This window comes from Mastigoproctus giganteus, chromosome 6, assembly GCF_048544385.1.
Source record: "Mastigoproctus giganteus isolate SK-2022 chromosome 6, ASM4854438v1, whole genome shotgun sequence".
In the NCBI taxonomy this organism is placed as follows: domain Eukaryota; kingdom Metazoa; phylum Arthropoda; class Arachnida; order Uropygi; family Thelyphonidae; genus Mastigoproctus; species Mastigoproctus giganteus.
Genome location: NC_143580.1, coordinates 102,258,865 through 102,284,440, shown reverse-complemented (window position 1 = coordinate 102,284,440; position 25,576 = coordinate 102,258,865). Strand labels below are relative to the sequence as shown.

Here is a 25,576-nt window from a genome sequence, read left to right as displayed (position 1 = left end):
TATTTTCTCATATAAGCAAATATTTACATCAATATGGACTGTTAAACAACTCTCTATTCTCATATCAGAAGGGCAAGAGCACAAAGACATTATTAGAGAATTTAGTAGACTTTTTTAACTTACATTTCAACAACAATAATTTTATAATCATTTTATTTATAGATTTCACCAAAACTTAATTGATATCCCAATATTGCAACAAAAATGAGATTTTATGTGTACTTTTTTTTACCACATTAAGAATAAGTTAAATCTTAGAACAAAAGTTACCTTATATTATGCATTAGTGGACTCCCAACTCAATTATTTAGTAAATGTATGGACACGAGCAAATATAACTGAAATAAGGGTAATAAACAACTTAATTAACAAGATTTTGAGACTTTTAATGGGAATAAACATTTGGAATGACCTGAATAAGAGAAGGCAATTTTTGTTCAAATATAAAATACTTTATCCAGTTCAAAAACTGAAGTTAAATTTAATCTTGAAAAATCTTAACACAATTTTTGAAGAGTCGAATCTACAAAGGAATCTCTCACTTAATTTAAGGAACCCAAAAGCAATTGTTTTGCCTCACCCTAGGGTACTAAATAGATTTGTAGATAGGCATAGAATGAATATAATAAACAACTGTTGGCTAGTGTAGATTTCAGGCTCAGGAGAATTTATTCTAACTCCAAATTAAAATTCTTTATAAGAAAATTTTTGCTACTCAATGATAGATTCCGCATTGCAAATTGCTATATCAGTTTGCAGTGCGAAATGTACTATGTGTTGTGATTTCACTATCTTTTCTGTTAGATAACAAATTTGTATGCAAAAACTGTTATAAATGAAGAATTACAACTTGTTGTCAAGAAATTTACTTTTCTTAACAAGTTCATTCATTATAAACAAATTCTCTTGATAAAATAAATTTTCTTGTATTATTATTTTATTTATTATTTTATTTATTATTATTATTATTATTACTATTATTTTATTACTATTATTTTATTTTATTTTTATTATCATTATTACTATTATTTTATTTATTTTTATTTTTTTTAGTTTTTTTCTAAGCACCACGGGTGGTTGTGTTGTTTTTTTATTTTTTCCCTTCCTTTTCTCCCCCTCTTCTTTCATTTTCCTTCTCCCTCTGAGAAGGCTAATTTCAGAATGGGCCTCCTATTTTTCCCTTCCTTTTTTCCTCTAATTTTCCCCCTCTTCTTTCTTTTTCCTCCTCCCTCTGGAATGGGCCCCAGAGGAATCCTGCCCACCTTCTGGCAACACTAGTTGGGTAAGGGTCTCTCTTCAGACAGTAGGCGTTTTGCTAGCACTGGCCTACTTTCCCGTGGTGTTGACGAGTACCCAGAATCATCTGTCCAGATGAATGATGCTTCTGGGTAGCTTAGAGGCCAGAACATAACAACAGAACACACACATAATACACACAAACCTACGTCACACACATATCTGGCCCATTTGTAGTGATACTGTTCTTCACAGAGATACGAGGCGGAATTGAACAAACGTTCTAGGTGCCGCCCTTACATATACACATGTCCACACATGTTACCGATTTCTGACCACACCTAAACTGCCTATACCTGTGCTTCACAATGCCATAGGATGGAGCTTCATCCTTATATACAGCAGTCATCTCCTCGTGGATTTCTTTAGATTTCCCCTTCAAGAACATATACCGGATTACAGCTCTGGCTTCAACTTTGTCCATGATGCTACTTCGTCACACGTTCAGCTCTATAAGAGGAAAACGAATGAAGTAGGGCTGCAATTTTATACCTTTGGTACAGAGATATGTATAATGCTACACACAAAATATCATGACTCTGCGATATGTGGAAGTAGGTGAGGGCGATTCTTTATTGAATCATCCTCGTACATTTGTGTAACTCGTGCAGTTACAACAATGTACTTCAGTGACTTAAGGGATCCATAATTCGCAACTTTGCATTTTTTTTCTCACGCGTTCTGCTTTGAGTTTCTATTCCAGTGCAGCCTTTTTTAATATTTTTTAACTTTAAATTTTATTTTTATTATAATTCTTTAACTTTAAGTTTTATTTTTATTATTATTTTTTTACGCGTTCTTCCTTGAGTTTATTATTATTTCCAATTATTATTTTTTCTCTAACCTGCACCACGTGTGTTTTTTTTCTCTCTCTCTCTCTCTCTCTCTCTTTTTCTCCCTCTCTCTTACATGCTTGGATTCCTTGAGTTCTCACTCTTGTGCAGCTAATTTAAGGTTTTTCGCTAACCTGCACCACGTGTGGTTTTTTTTTTTTCTCTCTCCCTCTGGTATGACCCCAGAAGATCCTGGCCGATCTTCCCATGGTGTCGACGAGTACTCAGAATCATCTCTCCAAGTGACTGTTGCTCACTACTCACACAAACCTACACAACACATTTCTGGTCCTTTTACAGTTGATTCTGTTTTTCACAGCCATACAAAACGTAGTTGAACAAACGTTCTAGATGCCGCCCTTACATATACACATGTCCTTGTAATTTTAATTTCAATATATTTAGCCACAGGATCAAATCACGCACAAGGATCATTCAAGAAAATATTCTAGGATCTTTTCGCTGCTTGAGGGAAATTGTTTTGAATGATGTTGCATGGATCACGTTTTTAGGACTAAATGGTCGCCTCGCTGAAACTGATGCTAATTTTCACCTCCACAAAGATATAGCGAAGTTGTCGCCTCCTACTGAAAAAGATATGAGTTTTACCTAAGTGTTACCTGCGATTAAATCACTTTTCTTGTTTTGCTTGCAGCAGCTACAGGAAATATTCTACATGCATCCCTTTCAGTCACGAAAAAATGGAATGTGTTACGAAACTATCCAATGCAGCATACCGAAGCAGCGTAGCGCACGGAAATGCAAGGGTCATCTTAATCCATCGTGCTCTTACACAAGAATACCATTTCGCTGTAAGCGATAGCTAAATTTGTATTTTCACTAGGTAAGCTACTCACCATTAATTAGAATGGTACCACACATCTTCTGCTTATCTGGGCTGTAAATTCTCTATTCTAATATCCAGTGGACTATTTAGTCCATTCACCCGGCCTCCAATTTTGCACAGGTCGTTTCATCAGCACTGTTCTTGCTCCATTCGTAGCAGAACTTCCTTTCTATGGAAAACCTTTAATGCAAAATTTTTGAAAGCCAAAAGTGCGCCCTTTTCTTCGATGGAAGAGCTTCACATCAAGAAATCAGTGCTTGTACATTGAGTGCACCGTCAATCAATTCCTCTCTTAGATCTTGGTACTCACTGCATCTAGTCTTATTTTTCTCCATAAGTACACTACACCACGAACACCACGTATTGCTTAATTATTCTAATTACCCAAAGAAATACCAGTGTCCTATAATCAGGAACGTTGAATAGAGGTTTGGTTGAAATCAACTTGGCATATCCTTCTCAAAGTATGCAATGTTTAGAAAAAAACTTTCTGGTTTTTTATACTCTTGGTTCAAGTGCCAAGGTTTTATACTCTTGGTACATTTGCCTTGCAGCCCGTCAACAAGAACAGTCCACTATCATTTCCTATCTTTATTCTAATCACCATCACAATGAATCTGAATTGATATCCTCTCGTATGGCTGTTTATGTTGGAAACGGAAGCACTTGACTTAAATATTAAGACCAGATCCACTAGCAGCCGTCCGGTAATATCACCTACAAGGCACATTCCTACAGGCCATACTGAATAGTAACAATACAGTATTACCAGTTGAATTGAATATCCTCCTAACATTTGGCTTTTGCATGGCACAATCTAGCCAAAGATGCTCACCTCACAATTGGCAAAAAGATACAGTCATAAAATATATTAAATGCCGTTCCTTTTATCCTCCACTCCAACCTAGTTAATATTCCAACAAGCTGATTTGATGGTAACAGATCTATCGCAGAAGAAATCTCTTATAACGGAGTAGATCTGTAGTGTGCATTTTGTTGATGTAAGACGATAAGAATACTATGCTAGTCAATGCGAATCGCCAAAACCAAAACTAAATTACAGCATTATGTAAGGGTCACCCATGTGAATTATGTCTGTAAATTGCGTGTGTTCTCTGGTCGATTTTCCTGTTTTGCTGGACTAAAAGACCTCAGTTTCTGGCTTGGGGAAGACGGCGATCCTACCAGATGTGTTACCCACGAGAGCAATCCGTTGCAATGGCACGGTCCCATTAAAGTTGTGAGTAGGGGTCTCTAGTCCGGTCTGGGGCCATACTTGTAATACGGAACACTTTCTTTTAACGACTGATATTTTTGTGCAAACTTCAAGTGTACTATTTAGGCGACCTGGTCGTGTCTGATAGGGTTATATCCCTACATCTGCAGGGTTATTTCTGACTGGGAGAGAACCCTGCATCGAGCGGGTAATGTGCTGGATTTTTTTATGGGACCAGGTCGCATTGTTGCAATGTGTCATCTGTCTCACCGGGGTCGTTGACAATGCATTTCCTTAAGATCCTGGTTTTGGCTACTTGGTTTTGGATAGTGAGTATGAATCCTTCGGTCTCGGGGAAGAGTTTACCGTTCCTGAACCACGCGTTAGAAGCCATCTTATCCAAATAGGCTTGATGGAGGTCCTTTTAGTGTCTGTCATGGGGTGCATTATTCGCCCATTTATTGTCTTTGTTTCTTCTGTCTGTGTCAGTATGGTTCCCTCGTTAAAGTTGAGTTTTGTGTGCTGTTTGTTTATCATTTTTAAGGCTTGGTAGAATGATGCTGTATTTTCCTGGAAGTAATTCAGCAGGTTCTTAACGGCCTTCTTCTTCTTCTCTTGTACAATTACGTCAGTCAGTCCACTCTCTCTCCTTTATTCCAGACTATGGTCAGTGTCCCGAAGGCAGACTTCTGGTGGTGTTGGTGGCTCTTCCTCATCATTATTCTGGTCGATCTCACAATCACCTCCCGTTCAGTGTTGGTCCAACCTATGATCCCAAAGGAGTACGTTAGTCCTGGGACAGTCTGCGCGGATAGCACAGTGGTATCGTAACCTTCCTCCCCAGACCGGGTGGAAAAAGCCCAGGCTCGAATCCAGTCGATGACAAGAGGAACTTCAGTGGGTTTTTTTCGCTCCGTGGCTGAGTCAGTCAGTCTCAGGCATAGATAGCAAGGTCTTCCACCAAGAAACTGGGATTTTTCGTCCAGTAAAAGGACTCGGGTGCCAAGTATTTCCGTGGTCAAGAGATTCTCGTGCGATTAAAGAGGGTTTTTTGGTAAGCGACTAGGTTCTCCTTTGTTTTTTCCCTTACTTATTAAACTTTTTCGTTAAGTAGCTTCACTTTCTTAAAAGCACTAAGAAGTGAGCCCAGAAGAAGGAAAGTACGTTTTTCTTTAATTTAGTGTTCCTATTAACTGTACTAACCTCTACGCCTGGCCACAAAGCGCCACTGCTCCTGCCTCCTCGTAGCGGGGCCGGTAATCTGGGTAGTAAAAGTAAACCCCCTGGGCCAAAAGGAGCTAATGGGGATACAAATAGTTATCCACCTTTAGAGCCATTGAACTCAAGACAAGAAAATTCTGACATTGACCATGACTCTGTTCAACCAAAAATTTCCTGGTGGTACATTCTTTATCTGCCCAACCTGTAGGAAAGTTATCACCATTCTTGATACAAAAGTGTTTAGAATCTATTGCAGGGTCACCAAAAATAGTGAAGCGACTACAATCCGGAGACCTCCTGATTGAAACAGCCACCTCAAAATATTCTGAGCGGCACTTAAACACAGCATCATTTGGGGGGGGGGGCTGACAGTATCAGTCACTCTCCACAGAACCTTAAATTCATCAAGGGGTGTGATCAGTGAGTAGAACCTAATTACAGTCTCCGAAGAACAACTACTCCAAGATCTTAGTAGTCAAAAGGTAACAAGTTAAAAAAGAATCATTAGTAAAAAAGATGGAAATCTAACTCCAACTATAACCATCATTTTAACATTCAGTACTCCAGACTTACCATCCACAATCAAAGCTGGCTATTTGAATTGTCGTATTAGACCATATATTCCGAATCCCGTTCGTTGCTTCAAATGCCACAAATATAGTTACTCACAGCAGGCATCTAGAGGTTACGCCATCTGTCCCATCTGCAGATCTAAGGAGCATACTCAAGCTGATTGCTCAGCCGCAACCCCTGCGTGTCCAAACTGCAAGGGAAGTCACCCTGACAAAGGGTAATCCATAATTCGCAGGTTTTCCAAAGCCTGCGAATTATGGATTACGGGGAAAAAAATCAAAAATTAAAAAAAAATTATAAGGTTACGTTTCCTGAGGCACGTAGGCAAGTTATGTTGAGCATGCCTAGCAGTCGATCATACGCTGTTCGCACTAGAAACTATGTATCTAAGGTGCCGCCGTAGCCTAGTGGTCAGGCGCGCAAATGCATAAGTACACGTGCCTTGAGTGACCGGGGTTCAAGCCCGTGACTGCTGAATACGGTGCTGTTTCTTGTAATTTGTCTATCTTGTGAACTCCTCTGACCGTTTGGTCGTCCCTGAGTATAAACAGAAAATTTATTTATTTATCTACTGGAGTACAGACAGCTGTATCAATTCCGCCTAATACCTCTATGGCTAATTGGCTTAAATCTACTCCTTCAAATTCAAAAAAAGAAAACCCTAAAAAAACTAGGAAAGCTTCAAATACGCCAATCAGTATCCCTAGTGATACTCCATCGGTCCCATATGACACAGAGCAAACGAAATCTGACAGAAGTTCAAAACAAATGGAAACTCCCACCAACAGTATGGAAGTAGATGAGCGTTTAGATAATGGGAGCCCATTTTGGAACTCCATGCAAATTACACCATGGATTCTGCACGGCCCTATTTCCCGAAAAAATATAAAATAAAGCAAGACATACCGAAATGCTCCACTTCTAAAAAACATTCAGACCAATCCACCATAATAACTAAACTAAAATAATGTCTAATATCATAGACAGTCCTCTGCAGTGGAACTGCAGAGGACTAAGCAGTTCTGACGACCTAAAAGATTTACTAATTCAATATAATCCGATAGGAGTAGTAGTAGTAGTAGTGGCATGTGATGAAAGAAAGCAAGTGTATGAGCTTATGCAGCATCAGCCAAAAAAAAAAAAAAAAAAAAAAATCACACCATTCCCTCCAAATGCCTGTCCAGTTCCTCCTTAAATTTATTTAACCTGTCAATTTCCACAACGACAGATAGATGTTTGTTCCAGCAATTCACCACCCGCTGGCTAAAGGCAAATTTCCGCACATCGTTTCTACATCTGTCTTTTCTTAATTTGAATTTGTGCCCCCTTAGGTTCGTAATCGAACAAGTGGGAGGATCCCATCAGAATTCAGCGTGCTCAACCCATTCAAGGCCTTATACACCTCAATCAGATCACCGCGCAGCTGCCTAGTCTCCAGCCACTACAATTTGCAGAACTTAAGCCTCTCTAAACACTGATGGATCCAATATCTCTCTATTACAGAAGATTTAGGAGAAGTCCGGTTGGCCTGCCTCCCTAAAATCCACTCATGCACACCTTCTCGATGGTAAGCCCTGTTACGTCACTTAGGTGGCAACGAACGTGTAGAGTGGTTCTCTTCAAGACGCCTGGTCAGCGTGAAGAGGAAAAGACCAAACCCTCCAGCAATGAGAGCACAACAATACAAATGGCCCTCAGTCCCCAGCAGCTTTCACTCTCCCTCTTACGGCAGCGAGAGGATCAGAGTGGAAGCAGAGGGTGCTAAGAATCTCTGGGTACGACCAGGCTGCCATGCACGGAAATTGAACTTGGCCTGTTATAACGTACGATCACTCATTGGTGAAGACAGGATATTAGAGCTGGAAAAGGAATTAGAAAATGTGAATTGGAATATCATCGGTTTGGCTGAAACAAGAAGAAGAAATGAATCACTTATAAGTTTATCAAGTGGAAATCTGCTGTACACCAATGGAAACAGTGAAAGGAGTGAAGGTGGAGTTGGGTTTCTGGTCCATAAAGATTTTAAAAACAACATTTTGGAATTCAAAAGTACATCACCAAGGGTGTCAAGACTAATACTCAAGATTTCTAAGAGGTACAAGCTAAAGATTATAATGATTTATGCACCAACATCGAGCCATGATGATGAAGAGGTTGAAGAAATGTACATTGAAATTGAGAGCCTTCTAGATGAGCAGAAAACCCACTACACTATTATTATGGGCGACTTCAATGCTAAGGTTGGAAAAAGGCAAAACAGCGCAGAAAGAGGAACTATAGGAAATTTTGGAATTGGTGAAAGAAATAAAAGAGGCGAAAGACTTGTGGAATTTGCAGAATCTCAAGGAATGTCAGTAATGAACACTTTTTTCAAGAAAAGGGTGAACAGAAAGTGGACATGGAAGAGTCCAAATGGATTAACAACTAATGAAATCGACTTCATCCTCACTAACAGAAGATATATTGTGAATGATGTCACCGTCCTGAATAAGGTAAATGTTGGAAGTGATCACAGAATGGTAAGATGTACACTTGATATAGATGTAGGAAAGGAAAGGAAAAAACTGACTCGAGTAAATAATACAAAGGTCTTTGAAATAACAGAGGAGGAGAAAAAGCAGTATGTACTGGAACTTAAGAACAAGTTTGAGCTTCTGCAGACTGCTCAGGACCAAGATATCGACGAGGAATATTACAACTTTCTGGAAGTGATAAAGCCCAAGAAACCTATAGGGAAACAGAAATCCAAAGAAGAAAAAATTAGTCAAGAAACACTTGTCATGATGAACCAAAGACGACAAATGAAGAGCAAGAAAAACACTGACAGGGAGAAAATTGAGTATACTGAGTTATGCAAAGCCATTAGAAAGAGACTCAGAGAGGACATAAAAAGATTTAACACAAGAAAAGTAGAACAAGCATTAAGGGAAAACAAAGGATTTAAATCAGCAGCCATGAGCAGTAATACAGAAAGACAAATGATACTGAAACTGAAGAATAGCGATGGTGTACTTATAAACAGCAGAGAAGGCATAATTCAAATAGCAGAAGACTACTATAGAGAATTATACAAGGAGCGAGGGAATGATACCAGCAGTGAGGAAGATGGATTGCAAAGTAGCAACACATACGACATACCCGATATTCTTCCTGATGAGGTAGAACATGCATTGAAGAAAATGAAGAATCGGAAAGCCCCGGGGGAAGATGAAGTTACTGTAGAGTTGTTAAAATTGGGAGGAAGAGACATAACACAAAAACTGGCAAGGCTCTTCACAAAGTGCATTAGAAAAGGTGTGATGCCTAAGCAGTGGAATAATGCAATCATAGTTTTGCTGCATAAGAAAGGAGATAAATCAGAAATTGGAAATTATAGACCAATTAGCTTGTTATCCCATATCTACAAGTTGTTCACAAGGGTCATTACTAACAGATTAGAAAGAATACTTGATGAGAATCAACCGAAAGAGCAAGCTGACTTTAGGACAGGATTCTCAACTATGGATCACCTTCACGTAATATCACAGCTAATGGAGAAAGCAAATGAATATAAAACACCATTATGCCTGGCATTTGTGGATTATGAAAAGACATTTGACTCCATACAGCATAAGACAATATGATTAAAGGTTGTTCCAGAAAACGGCAGTTGAATGAATAAACAAAGAAGAGGAAAAGTTGTTTCTGTGAGTTTGGAGTTGGACAGTAATCTAATATATGTATATTTCCTGTTATTAAACCTGTTACAATCTATATTTTTGTATCCGTTTCGCGCTGAGCAACTGTAATTTTAATTTTAATTTTAGTAGCATAAGACAATGTTTCGGGCACTGGAAAGACAAGGCATAGATACTCCATATATTATGATTTTGAAGAAAATATATGAGAGTGCTACATCCTTTATTAGACTAGACAAAGACAGTAGCAAATTTAAAATCGAGAAAGGAGTTCGACAAGGAGACACAATATCTCCGAAGCTGTTTACTGCTGCCCTTGAGGAAGCTTTCAGAAGATTAGACTGGTCGCAGAAAGGAGTCAATGTGAACGGAGAGTACCTAAACCATTTACGATTTGCAGTTGACATTGTGGTCATAAGCCACGATCCCAAAGAATTAGAGGAAAATCTTAATCAGTTATGCACAGTTAGTAAGGATTTTGGACTAAAGATGAATATGGCTAAAACAAAAGTAATGATGAACAAGTATGCCACGGAAAGGGAAATAATGATTGAAGGAGCAGTAATTGAAAAGGTGGAGTCATATACTTATCTGGGACAAGTTATAAGCTGTAATAATGATAAATGGCTGGAAGTCAAGAGAAGAATAAATTTTGGATGGATAGCATTCAGGAAATATAGTCACATACTGAAGAGCAATATCCCAGTTTGTCTGAAACGTAAAATAATGAATCAATGTATACTCCCCACCATGACTTATGGAAGTGAAACTTGGGCACTCACCAAAAGAATGGAAGAGAAGCTGAGAACTACACAGCGAAGAATGGAACGAATTATATTGGGAATCAGACTGTTAGATAAGAAGAGAAACACATGGATTAAGCAGCAAACTCAAGTAAAGGACATTCTTATCAAAACTAAAGAACTAAAATGGTCTTGGGCAGGACACATAGCTCGAAGACATGATGACAGATGGACTAAGAAAATAACAGAATGGTACCCAAGAGGAGCTAGAAGAAAACCTGGAAGACAAAGGCGGAGATGGATAGATGAAATTCATGAGTTTTTGAGTAGTAAATGGATGGCCAGTGCTCAAAACAGAAGGAACTGGAAAGTTGCTGGAGAGGCCTTCATCCTGCAGTGGATTGAAAATGGCTGATGATGATGATGATGAAGCCTCTCTTAGTAAGAAGAGCCCTTCATTCCCCTCACCAATCTTGTTGCCCTTCAAGTAAATCTATATCCTTCCTAAAATTAGGCCTCCAGACCTGTACGCAGTACTCAAGGCGTGGCCTGACAGAGGGACAATCACCTCCTTCTCCCTGATAGCAAAATTCCTATATATCATTGACAAAACCCCATGACTTGCCCTGGCAGCCTGCTGCATTGCTCAGAAAACTTCATGTCTGACTGCACAATTACTCCCAGGTCTTTTTCATTTTCTACCACCTTAAGTGTAGCACCACACAGTTGGTACGTTTCTCTGGGGTTACTTATACCCATATGCAGTACTTTGCATTTGTCAAGGTTAAACTTCAGTTGGAACTTCTTAGCCCATCTGCCCAAATTATCTAGATCCTGTTGCAGTAGCACACTGCCATTACTGTCATTAACAACCCTGCCAACCTTTGTATCATCTGCAAACTTCGACATCAAGCCTGATATACCTTCATCAATATCATTGATAAATATACAAAACAACTGTGGACCTAACACCGAACCCTGTGGGACTCCACTAATAATATTAGTCCACGAGGAGCAGCACCCATTGATTACCACCCTCTGTCTTCTCCCACTTAACCATCCTTTTATCCATTGTAGCAACTTACCCTTAATACCATTCTGCTCCAATTTGTACAATAGTCTTCCATGAGCAACAGTGTCAAAAGCTTTCCTGAAATCCAAATATATGATATCAAAATTATTTTTTGCATCCAGTTCCTTTGTAACCACATCATAATATCCTATTAAATTTGTCCTATCAAATCTAAGAGTTTGCTATTGCAGAGGTAGATCCTGTAGATAGGTGGATATAAGTGGAGTATGTCTACAGTAAACTTTCTTATCATCTCAAGCTTCACCAAAATTTATAAACTATATAATATATAGAAAAGACAGGATTTCGGAGTCTACTGCTCGCGGAGGAGTACCTGTGCTAATAAAATCAAACATACTGTCCAGGAAAATTTAGTTACACACTAGTCTAGAAGCTGCGACAGTACGTATTTCAATCGGTATATCAATTACCTAACTTCTATATATATTTCCCCTTCTCAACCATTTTAAAATACAGAACTTGATAATCTGGTTATGCAACTACCACCTCCAATCTGCCTTTTTGGTGACTTCAATGGCCACCATCCATTATGGGGGTCTCCTGCGATTGACACAAGAGGCAAATTAATGGAAACATTCATGAATAATAACCTAACTATAGTAAACTCTGGATCTCCCACTTATATCCACCTATCTACAGGATCTACCTCTGCAATAGACTTGTCAATCTGCTCACCATCAATGCTTCCTAGTATGACATGGTCAGTGCTAAACTATCCATTAAACAGCAATCATTTTCCAATCCTTTGTTCATTACAAACACGGGTAACTGCATCTCGAGAGCCGATCCACCTGGAAGTTCAAGAAGGCAAACTGGGGGAGATACTCCACCCAGGTCCAGTTAGACAGGAGTTATGTTCAGCAACATCCAGTTGAAGATGTAACTAACTACATTACCAATCAGATACTAAATGTAGCTAAAAATTCAATTCCGATGTCACGATCTCACAAGTACTCCCACCAAAACAACTGGTGGAATACAGATTGTTCTGATGCGAAGTGTGAGAAAAACTGTGCTTGGAACAAAATCCGCAAGTTTCCTATAACCAGTAATCTAATAGAATACAAAAGACTTAAAGCCAAAGCAAGGCAGATTAGGAGAAAAGCCAAACGTGACTCCTGGATCTCATTTGCCTCAACCAAAGACACTGACCGACTACTCATTTGGAGAAGAATTAAAGCGCTAAATGGAAAATTCACTCGACCATCCTCTCCAATACTCTGTTGGAACGGAAAAGATCTATCGGCACCTATGGAAATCGCCAATGCCCTAGCAGAATCATTCTCTACAACATCTGCTTCTGCTTCCTACTCCATCTGTTTTCAGCGCATCAAGGCAGATGCAGAACGCCGCAAAATTACCTTCTCCTGATGGCTCTCACTTCCATACAATCAACCGTTTAATTTAACAGAACTCGAGGAATCCTTAAATAAATCTTCAAATAGTGTTGCCGGCCCAGAGGACGTACATTACATCATGCTAAAACAATTACTTGAAGAGGACTTTAGTACCCTACTGATCTTCTATAATCGAATCTTCTCAGAAAATGCTTATCTGCTTTCCTGGCGTCATTCTTTCATACTTGACATACCAAAACCAGGCAAAGATCCTCCTTTGGTTAACAATTATAGGCCATTATAGGCAATTATAGGTCCGTTATCAGAACGTACTGTTTACACCCCATATTCAGGAAGAAGGAGTACCGCAGGGATCTATACTCCCACAATATCTCCCACAAGCTGCATGGGGAAAATTTTTGAAAGAATGGTACATACGAGGCTTACTTGGATCTTAGAAGCAGAGAACCTTTTAACAGTTCATCAGAATAGCTTTCGTAAGAACAGATTCATTCTTGATGTCGTTATCAAAGCTGAATCGAATATTCGCAATGCCTTTTTCATGAAGCAACATTCAGTCATGGTCAATTTAGATATTGAAAAGGCATTTGATACTACCTGGCGGCGACATGGTATTATTATGGACCTTTATCACCTAGGACTAAGAGGTCTTCTCCCTCAGATAATTCAGAATTTCCTACGCCACCGCTCTTTTCAGGTCCGTTATCAGAACGTACTGTCTACACCCCATATTCAGGAAGAAGGAGTACCGCAGGGATCTATACTCAGCGCAACGTTATTTGCAATTTGAGTCAACAGCATAACCAGACACATCCCCAAAACTGAGGAGGCATATATGTACGCGGATAACCTCGCCATCTCCTGCCAGTCGCAAAGCATGAACACCATTGAATGTTAACTCCAACTTGCGATTAACAGAATTGAATCCTGGATGTCACGCAACGGATATCGACTAGCTGAACAGAAGTCCACTACCTTTGTAAGAAACGTGCTGTCCACTACCATCCTGAATTACCGCTAAACAATAGTCCGATACCAGTAGTAAACAGCATCAGATTTCTGGGCCTGATATTAGATTGGAAATTAATTCCAAGAACATATCACATATTTACGAACTACTTTTCTAAAACAGTTGAACATGCTTCGATCAGTCTCATCCATGTCGTGGCAAGCTGATCGGTATTCCTTACAAATCTCTGATCCGTTCACGCTTAGATTATGGTTCTCCCGTATATGACTCAGCTAGGAAAAGCACATTAGATCGGCTAAATGTCATCCAGCACAGTGCCCTGAGGACTGCTCTGGGAGCATTCAGGACTTCTCCCATGCAATGTCTTTATATTGAAGCCCACGATCCTCCATTACATCTTCGTAGAAAAACATTATTGCTTTTCTACGCTTCTAAGATCCAGAGTCTTCCATCGCATCCCAGTTACGAGTATCTTTATCACACTTGGAGGGATTCTTTTTGAGAAGAAGCCACATGAAAATCGACCTGCCTCACTCAGGATCAAAGATCTTATTCAGAGTTGGAATATTGATTTAGCTGATATAACGCAACTACTCCTGTTCCACCTTGGACGTATGTTTCTGCCTTTCATGATACACATTTTCTCCAGTGGGGGAAGTATGTCACACCTCCCAATAACATCAGACAGTTGAACTCAGCTCATGCTACTCTTAATTACCATGCCTGTAAAATATATACCGACGGATCGAAAACTGACGGTACGGTGGGTTCTGCGGCTGTTTTTCCTTCATGTACAATTTCAGCCACACTACCTTTATGATGCAGTGTTTTCGCTACTGAACTTTATGCCATCAAGTTAGCACTTAGTAAGATTATTGAACTTTCCATCCCATCTGCAATAATTTACATTGATTGTGTATCTATGCCATAAGGAAGAATTTCTCCTCTTCTCATCCTACATTGAAAGAGATTCATTCCCACCTATTCTCCTGTAGCATGTCCAATAAGTCAATCAGCTTTTGCTGGATCCCTGGCCATTCTGGCATTACGGGAAATGAAAGTGCGGACTTTGCTGCAAAACATTCTCAACCCACTCTCTCACAACACCCTCAGGTTCCATACACTGACTACAAGCCTGTTATTCGAAACGCATGTTACGACAACTGGTCACAGATATGGAAAAGGAATACTAACAGCAAACTTTACCAAATAAAACAAGAACCAAAGCTGTGGCTCTCATACGCATCACACCTATCTCTACTTGGACATACGCATCATACCCATCTCTACTTGTTATTGGGACAAAGCCCACCTCAGTGCTCATCCTGTAACAGTCAGCTTACGGTCCACCAATTTGTATTTGATTGTCCCTTGCATTTAACCATCTGGTCAAACACTTCTCAATCAGTTTCCAGGCTTAACGTATCACATGATTTATCTCATATCCTACGAAACCATGCAAATATTGAAGAACTTTTAATATACTTAAAATGTATTGGCCTATACAAAAGAATATAATTTAACAACTATAAGGATAGGGTCATGCAATTAAACAATGAGTAGATACAATTTGGCCTAAGTAGCCCTTGTGTCTTTAAACCCAACAACAACTTTTCAATTTCTACTCCTTCAACGATTATATTCCTTCCTGTGGCATACTTGTTCATCATTACTTTTGTTTTAGTCGTATTCATCTTTAGTCCGAAATATTTAATAACTCTGCAAAACTGATTAAGGTTATCTAATTCTTCGGGATCGCGGCTTATGATCACAATGTCATCTGCAAATCATAAATGGTTTAGGTACTCTCCATTCACACTGACTCCTTTCTGCTACCAGTCTAATCTTCTGAAAGCTTCCTCAAGGGCAGCGGTAAACAACTTCGAAGATATTGTGTCTCCATGTAGAACTCCTTTCTCAATTTTAAATTTGTTATTATCTTTGTCTACTCTAATAAAGAAGGTAGCATTCTCATTTTTTTCAAAAAAAGCATAATGTGTGGTCTGTGTATGCCATGTCTTTCTAGTGTCCTAAACATTGCCTTATGTTGAATGGAGTCAAGTGCTTTTCATATTCCACAGAAGCCAGGAATAATGGTGTTTTATATTCATTTTCTCTCTCCATTAGGCTGTGATATTAGGTTAAGGTGATCCATAGTTGAGAATCCTGTCCTAAAGACAGCTTGCTCTTTCGGTTGATTCCCATCAAGTATTCTTTCTAATCTGTTAGTAGATAACCCTTGTGTACAACTTGAAGATGTGGGACAACGAGCCAATTGGTTTACAATTTACAATTTCTGATTTGTCTCCTTTCTTACGCAGCAAAATTATGATTGTATTATTCCACTCCTTTGGAGTCACGCCTTTCCTAATGTATTTTGCGAAGAGTCTTGCCAGTTTTTGTGTCATGTCACTTCCTCCCAATTTTAACAACTCTATAGTAACTTCATCTTCACCCGAGGCTTTTTGATTCTTCATTTCTTTCAATACATGTTCTATCTCATCAGGAAGGATATCGGGTTTGTCATACGTGTTACAAATTTGTGATCCATCTTCCCGACTACTGGCATGATTCCCTTGCTACTTATATAATACCTTAGAGTAGTATTTTGCTATTTATATTATGCCTTCTCTGCTATATATAAATACACCATCGCTATTCTTCATATTCTGTATAATTTGTATTTCTGTAATACTGCTCATGACTGCTGTTTATGTCCTTCGTTTTCCCTTAATTTTTGTTCTACTTTTCTTGTGTTAAATCTTCTCATATCCTCTCTGAGTCTTCTAATGACTTTGCATAGCTCAGAATACTCAAATTTGCCCTTGTCGGTATTTATCTTGCTCTTCATTTGTTGTCTTCATCATGATAATTGTTTCTTGACTAATGTTTTCTGCTTTCGATTACTTGCACCTATAGGTTTCTTTATAGGTGGCTTTATCACTTTCAGAAAGTTGTACATATTAAACGATGTTAACCTAATCAGAAAATCGTTATCTTCTCGCATTAATAAAACAATTCAGAACAATTTTGCATGAAATAAACGAAATCCAAGAAAAAAACAACGCTTACTTGTTCTTGTTCTTCTTCAATACACACCCCTGGTCGCATTTCCTACATGTACATCATATGCTGGGCGCTGATCAGTTGTTATGCCTGCGCCGTCTATGTCAAGCTGACCCTCCAAACTCATTTAACCTTGTCGACGTCCACAGATGATCTTCACAAAGCTTGAGCAATGGAAAGAGGAAAGGACCTGACGGAATTTGTAAGGAGAATGATTTACCGCGCTAGGAAGATGAGGGTCTGCTCAGCAACCGTAGGTATTGTCAGTGGTTCTAAGACAGTCGTAGTCAAGGTGTGGTGCAAATAGTCCGAAGAGAGACACACGGCTATCCAACGTGACTAAACGGGAAGACCACTGGTTGTGAGTCAAAGTGAACAGCCATTCTGTTTTTCTTAAAGTGAACGGCCGTTGGCACGTGCTGTCTGGGACAACAGACGGGATATGATCCCTCAATTAACAGCGGACTACAATCATGGCTCACAGAGAAATGTTTCTGAGCAAACTATCCACCGGACGCTCTTGCCTACGTAGCAGGCGACCTGTTCATGTGTCCAAGTTGACCAAACGGTCATCGACACTCCGCCTGTAGTGAGCACGGGAGCATCGTTCTTGGACATTAAACAAGTGGAAAAGAGTAGCCTGGTCTCTGATGAATGAAAGTCCAGCTCAGCTCCATCATGCCAATGGACGGATGCGTATTCGACTGCCAACAGGTGAAAAGCTGTAACCACACTGCACAGTTGATCGAACAGAGGCCGGCGGCAGTAGAATCATGGTTTCAGAGATGGTTTCATGGAGATCACTGGAGTCAAATTCCCAGACCGGGTATCCAGACTGATACCCGGTCATGTCCAAGCATTCTGTGACAAATTGAGGTATGGGGAAGTGTTTAATACTGTAACCACGGATATCAGTGAGACTATTGGTTGGAAGCACTCCGTTGAGATAATTTTAAGTAAGCTATTTCCAACTGATGATCCTCAGAAAGATACTGAGTATCAAACGGTATACGTAGAAATTACAGGCTCTATGTAGCTAGAGAACATACTGCAGAGTTTACGATGGAAGAACTTACAAGAGTTTTGAAGAAGCTTAATCTCACAAAATGTCCTGGAATTGATTTAGTCAAGAATATATTTATAACGAGGTGGTTCTATAAAACGTTACCTAATATCATTTTATTAATGTATAACAAATGTCTAACAGAAGGGCTGTTTCCAACGCAGTGGAAGATTGCATTATTGAAGTTAGTGAGAAAACCTGGGAAGCCACTAACTGAACCTAAATCATATCGCCCTATCGCTCTTTTGGCAAACCTTGGAAAAATCCTTGAAATCATATCCTGCTTCACTAGCAGGTCGGAAACCCTTACGGGTAACCGACCTGCTAGTGCAGCAGGATGTGATATCGGCTCAGCAATATGGGTTCATTCCTGGGAAATCCTGTGAAGATTGTCTAGTGGCATTTCGAACGCATATTGAGAATTCTACATCTAAATATGAATTAGCAATCTACGTGGATTTCGAAGGGGCATTTGATACTGTTTGGTAGGAGGCAGCGATGGCTCAGTTAAGAAACGCCGATTGTTCCAAGTAATTATATATTCTTTTCAACAGTTACTTTTCAAATAGATATGTGCTAGTGAAGTCCAACCACTTTGAGCTACGAAAACAGGTTGTGAGAGGCTGTCCTCAAGGCTCCGTCTTGGGACCCCTTATTTGGAACCTACTCTTACAGAATTGGTTGGTTCGCACATTCCCTAATTGTAAGGTGCTGGCATTTGCAGATGATCTCACAATTATAATTGCAGGACGATTTCGCTCACTCTTAGAACAGCTAGTAGTGTGCTGACAGACTTGGGCTCAAAGCTTTAAGCTTGCTATTAGTCCTTACAAAACTAAAATGATGTTATTTAAAACAGCTTTAGGTATAAATCGACCTCCTCAGATCAAATTGAATGGTGTGTAGTTACCTATGGTCCTTGATACCAAATACCTGGGAATTACTTTGGACAGTAAGTTATCATTTCACCAGCACTTAAATAAATTTTCTGTTTATACTCCGGGACGACCAAACGGTCATAGGAGTTCACAAGATTGATAGAATACAAGAAACAGCAGCGTATTCAGTAGTCACGGGCTTGAACCCCGGTCACTCAAGGCACGTGTACTTATGCACCCGCGCGCCTAACCACTAGGCTACGGCGGCCTTATTATATTTAAGCAATAAAATCAGGAAATTTTCTGGTGCTATCATTAGAATTTCAAAGTCTGACTGGGCCTATCACATAAAACACTGTTTCTGTATTACAAGTCAGTATTCCTTCCTGTAACTACGTACGCTGCAGGAGTCTGGTTCCATAGAGTTAAAATAGCTACGTTTCGGGCTAAACTAAATTCCATACAACGCATTATGCTTCTTGGTATTCTAAGAGTGTGCAGAACGGTATCCACTGCCGCGCTGCAGGTGTTGGCCGAAGCGCTACCCTTGGATCTACATTTGTTGTATCGTGGTTTTTGCTACCGTATTAAGAGGGAAATGCCTACAGACATTTTTGGTATAGAGATCAATATTCGCTCTGACTGTAGAGGCGAAAAGAAAAGATGTATGAATGAAATAATCAATTTATGGCAGACAAGATGGGATACCATACCTACTGGAAGAGAGACCAACTTGTTTATCCCGAACATGACTTTTCTGAATGATAAAAAAGTTCGCAATTGGTTTACACCTAGTTTACAGTCGTCATTTTTGTTAACAGGGCACGGGTCGATGAATGAGAAATTATATGCATTAGGACTGAGTAACACGGACCTTTGTTTTTGCGGGGCCAGGAAAGGCTGGCAGCACATACTATATGATTGTCGAATATATGACAATGCAAGGACAGCGATACATGAAATTCTTGAGAGTATAGCTCCAGGAGAAGAAGCTATATTTTTAAGAGACTAGTAAGTTTAAGATGCTCCAGGTATTTGCTAAAGAAGTGTTTGAACTAAGGAAAATTATGATTCCAGTGATACGAGGTTGATCAAATCCATCTGGCTGGAGGCATCGATGTGTTTTGATGCTGCCGTTCTTAATGGTTGCACAACTGGAAGATCTACGCTTTTATTTATCTCTCTCTCTCTCTCTCTCTCTCTCTCTCTCTCTCTCTCTCTCTCTCTCTCTCTCTCTCTCTCTCTCTCCCCCCGCCCTTGGTTTTTTTCCCCTTTCGCTTTTTGGCATATATATATATATATATATGTATGTATGTTTGCGTATATATGCTAAAAACCAATATGTATATATATATATATATATATATACTTAGTGATTTATTTATTTATATTATTTTTTTTTCGTTATCTTAGGTAATTATTTTTATTCTTTTCTTTCTCTTCCTTTCGGGTTTTTTCCCCCTCTTGAGTGGGCCCCCAGAGACATAATTTTTTTTTTTTTTTTTGTTGTCTCATACTCTGAGACGATAGGTGTCCCATCTACTGGAACTGGCCCACCTTCTCGTGGTGTGGACGAGTACCCAGAATCATCCGTCAAGGTTATTGATGCTTCTGGGTGGCCAAGTGGCCAGAACATAACAGAACACACACATAATACACATAAACCTACGTCACACACATATCTGGCCCATTTGTAGTGATACTGTTCTTCACAGAGATACGAGGCGGAGTTGAACTCACGGTCTAGGAGCCGCCCCTTACATAAACACATGTCCACACATGTCCAAGCATTCTGTGTTCTCTTGGATGCCGAATTCTGCAGAATTCAGCCGACATTAATGCCATCAAACATTTGTGGGATACAGTGGAATGCAGAATTTACAAGTGAATCGTTGAATTCGACGAATTCGACAGCGTCACTTTGTCAAGGTGGTACAGGATAACTGAGAATACGCTCCGCTGTCTCGTGAAATTGATGCCACGACGCGTGCAAATGTAATGTGGTCATAACGTTTTGGCTCATGAGTATTAGAAGGTACTTAAAAACGTTTTACGATACGACGTAGTTTTCGAGTTTTTTTTTTATTTTCTTTTATTTTTAAATAAATTAATGAAATCGTATACTGGAAATATTAACAAATTATGCGTTGTGGATTACTTTTGAAAGCAAAATTCAATATTTTATACTTACTTTGTGAACACTGGTAGTTGTGCTCCCATTACTCTAACTCTGCCTACCAACAAACAGACAGCAGCGCTTATCAGGACTACCAACCTTAGTACCATGTCTCTTAGCCATACAGGCGGAGGTCTTTTTGAAGCCATCAGGGACTGTCCAATGTGCAACAGATCAGGAAGACGCAGCTGTAATTATTATAGACAATAACTACTAGAGAATATTTAAAATAAAATTACTAAACATTTCATAGTTGATCAGCTAAATGGAAATTGCAAAGGTAAGATCCAGAAAGTCTATTTATTTTTTTATGGTCAGTGTTCGAATTTAGACCAAACGCTGTTCTATTTGTGCATAAATTTACTGGTTGGTGAAAGCATTACAGTCATAACACTCTCATAAAGAGCTTTCCATAATATTAAAGTTGTTATTGCTGATTATATTTTGGTGAACATTAATAGTTAATCACGGCATCTGGCTCTCATAACTGATAATAACTTATTATGTTACGTTTCCGCATGGCAAATAAGTTTTTCACGTCAGATAATATTTCTCAGATCGAGCACTGTATAAATACACACAGCCCGACGAAATACGAAACTTTTCGTATTTTTTCGGACAGTTTGTGATCTAGTATCGAACCTCATTTGTTTCTAATAACAGCAAATGTGCGGCACTGCATGGATTCTACACTTGTGTGCAAAACGTAAGGAAAAAGCATACCAAAGGAACTTTGTGAGGTACAGAAATCATGAAGGAAACAACACCGACACAACAACGGAAACAAAGCGGTACAGGGGGACTTTATTCAAAAATGGCAACAAAGCACTGGCTGCCATGATTTTTTTTTTTTTTTTATGAAAACCCCAAACACAAGAGGTATTAGAACCTATAGTACTTAGTACCGTGCTTGGGTTGGAGGTCGAGAAGACCAAAAAAAGATATTTGTTGACATTAGACTTGAACTTCTGTAGACTGTAATTTTCAGGAAATACGTACGAAGGAAGGTTCTTCCAGAAAACGGCAGTTGATTGAATAAACGAGGAAGATGAAAAGTGAGTTCTGTGAGTTTGAAGTTGAACAGTAAATGGATCTTGGCTGGTGTTGGCATGTGTTCGGACTGTTTTGAAAGAGAGAGCGGGAATTATAGAAGCGAATTCAGAAGAACAGTGCCCATGCAAGTATCTGTAGAAAAGACATGCAGCAGAAACTACGTCTACGAGACAGTGAATGCAGAGACTGTTAGAGAGGAGTCATTCATTAACCTAACTGCGCTCTTCTGAATGGACTCTAGAAGCCTGAGAGAGGTTTTGGGGGAACCGCACCAAATATCGGAACAATATTCCATGGTAGGGCAGATTTCCGATAGGCACAGAGAGAAATGTTGGTTGAAAGAAAAGTAACGCCGAGAGCGAAAGAGAAAACCAAGTTTTTTAGATGCAGAGGAAGAAATATTTGTAATGTACTTGTGCCAAGATAGATTAGAAGTCAGAGTAATCCCCAAAAGAGATATATCAACTTGCCTAGAAATCGGAGTGTCACCAAAGATAAGCATAGGAGCAGAAGAAAGTTTTTGCGAGATATCAGAAACGCTAAAGAAACTGGCGTTCAGGCCTTAGGCAAAGCGGTGGGTTCCAAAAATCAGAAAAAATCAGAAAAATCCCGAGGAAGGCAGTGGAGCAAGTGGCGCTGTCCTCCGTATGGCTATCACAAGAGAAGAGCAGGGCCATCCAGTCATACCAACAGGAAGTGCTTCCTGCGCAACTGCGCTAATGACCACCCAATGATCAGCCCCACTCAACCTATGCGAGGAGTACCCACCCAGCCAGGAGACACAAACAAAGCTAGAAAGATGGGCAGAGAAGACACTGCATGGCGAATACTATAATGATCTCCATCATGATCACACAGATAAAATTGATTCTAATGCATGGCTCACGAGCGGGACGCTCTTCCCTGAGACGGAAGGATTCATGCTGGCCATCCAAGACCAGGTAATCAACACCATAAACTCTAGAAAATACATCTCAAAGGAGCCCGGAATGTTAAATGGCACATGTCGAAGATGCCACCGGGCATCAAAAACGATCCAACACATCACCGCCGGATGAAAGGTGATCACCCAGATTGATTACACTCATAGACACGACAAGGTAGCCAAGATAATGCATCAGAAGAAAGCAAGGAAATACCAGTTGATTGAAGAAAGTGTACCGTACTATATGTACGAACCCCCAACCAGTTGATTGAAGAAAGTGTACCGTACTATATGTACGAACCCCCAGGCAGTACTAGGGACCCCAATCCACAAGCTATATTGGGCCCGCGCCATAATTACGGATAGTACAATCTCACACAACAGACTGGACAAGAAGGAAAAGGCTACTTATCTGGTTGACACAGCGGTACCCAACACTGGCGACCTGGAGAAAACCCAATGGGGAAAGATCACAAAGTACACAAACCTAAGACAGGAGATCAAATTGTTGTGGCATAAACAAGTAACGAACTTCCCGAACATCGTGTCAACCACACGTATGGTGCCAAAGACCCCATATAACAGCCTAGCAACAATAGATCTCCCAGCGAACATCTACAAGGAACTCCAGAAAGTCGGATAGTCAGAGAGTTCCTCGACCAACAGTAACACTAGACATAACAACAACCACCCTGTGTACTTAGTAGCGTCTGCGTGGGTAGCACAGTGGTATCGTCACCGTCCTCCCCACACCCGGTGGAAAAGGCCCGGGTTCGAATCCCGTCGATGACGCGAGGAACTTTAGTGGGCTTTTTTCACTCCGTGGCTGAGTTAGTCGGTCTCAGGCGTAAATAGCAAGGTTTTTTCCCTCAGAACTGAGGTTTTTTCATCAAGCAAAACAGGCAAATCGACCAGAGAACACACGCAATTTACAGACACGAATACGGGTTAATGTAATCATTTACGGGTAACCCTAATATAGTAATTTGTGTACTTGGTAGGAATACTCGTCACGAGGTGGAACCTCCAGGGAGAAATATTAATAATAATAATATTAAGCCGAAGCTAAACAAGTCCACATCCATAGATGGATACTGTATCCTGCGTGAGTGACGTTATCCTGCGGGTCGGTTCGAAAATTTGGAGACAGTCTCCCAAGCAACACAGTAGGGCAAGTAGCGCTGTCCCCCGTATGACTACCACAAAAGATGGGCAAGACCATCCAGCCCCACCAACTGGACGTGTTTACTGTTAAACTGTGCTAGTGTCCACCCAGGAAGGAAGAAAACGCCAAAGCACGAAGTGGAACATTAAAATGAATATGTGCATCATGCGAGCATACTAGGAAATAACAAGGCTAGAGACCGATATATGACAATGTACAGGTCGCGACTATATACCGAGTGGTTGTAACGATACCCAGATATTCAGGTCACCGAACAGCGATTAGCAGACCAAAGAAGGACCATCGTCACAAAGAACCTAATAGCTCCTGTCATCTTGGAAAAAGTCAAGCAAGATGTGAGCGATCAACTACAAAGCACAAAGAATATGGTCAATATGGAACCAGAGGAGGAACATCATACCATGGAACAAGAAGAGGAACAGCAAGAAGAAATACAACCCAGAGTATCTGAAGTGGAAAGAGACGAAGTCATGATATCCAGAACAGAACACGAGTGGAATAAGGCCCTTACAGAATTCGAAGGAATGGACCCCACAAGAAGCCACGTGATACCTAAGCAGAGGCCAAATAAAATCCTGTGGAGAGTAACAGACCGCCTCAATCTGCAAATAATGCCGCATTACCTTGACAACAATGTTGTAACACTCGAGGCTATCCACACAGCCTGCTTCCATAGCAGCTACTAGGATTAATGGAAAAGAAACGACAGACCAGCAGCGGAAAACCGAAAACAGAAGAAACCACCAGCTGGGGAAAGAAGACTTCAGCAGAAGATAGAAGAATTAAGTATCAAGATAGGTCAGGTCAGTTGACCCAGCACCAACAGAGTAATAGAAGTAAGAAATTGATTGGAAAGATGAAGAGCATCCTCAAGAGCGACAGCGTCCACAGCAAACATGAGACCAGATATCAGAGAATAGGAGAATACTTGGACACACTGAAGCAGAATCTCCTCGCTCTCAGCAAGAGACTACACCGATAAAAGAGAGCTCCGAGAGGAAAATAAACAACCGAATCTTCGATGAGGACCAGAAAGCCTTCTACAGTAAGCTGGGTGAAGATGAGAAAGCAGGAAACGGACCACCCGAGAAGAAGACGATCGTGGAGTTCTGAGGAAATATCTGGAGCAGTGAAGTAAGACATAACAGCAGAGCACCCTGGATAAAAGCAGAACGGAAGAAAACCAAGACCATACACAAGATGAGAGAGTGGGAGATTCGAGAAGTATAATAAAACAGTCGATCAGGAACACCCACAACTGGTGAACCCCAGGAATTGATAACATCCACAACTACTGGTACAAGAAGTACACCTGCACACACAAGCACCTAGCAGGGCAGTTCACTCGAATGATAAGGCAACCGGAGGAAATCCGAAGATTCTCACTGCAGGAGGTGAAGAG

General features: G+C 40.1%; 1 protein-coding gene across 1 annotated transcript in view; it reads right to left on the bottom strand.

Moving 5' to 3' along the window:
* LOC150084481 (protein O-mannosyl-transferase Tmtc3-like) overlaps positions 1-25,576 on the bottom strand; it is a 775,447-nt gene that overhangs the window by 416,362 nt on the left and 333,509 nt on the right. The window contains exon 8 of the mRNA XM_090376259.1: positions 21,026-21,198. Within this exon, the coding sequence (XP_090232385.1) occupies positions 21,026-21,198 (173 nt within the window). The remainder of the gene's footprint in view (positions 1-21,025; positions 21,199-25,576) is intronic.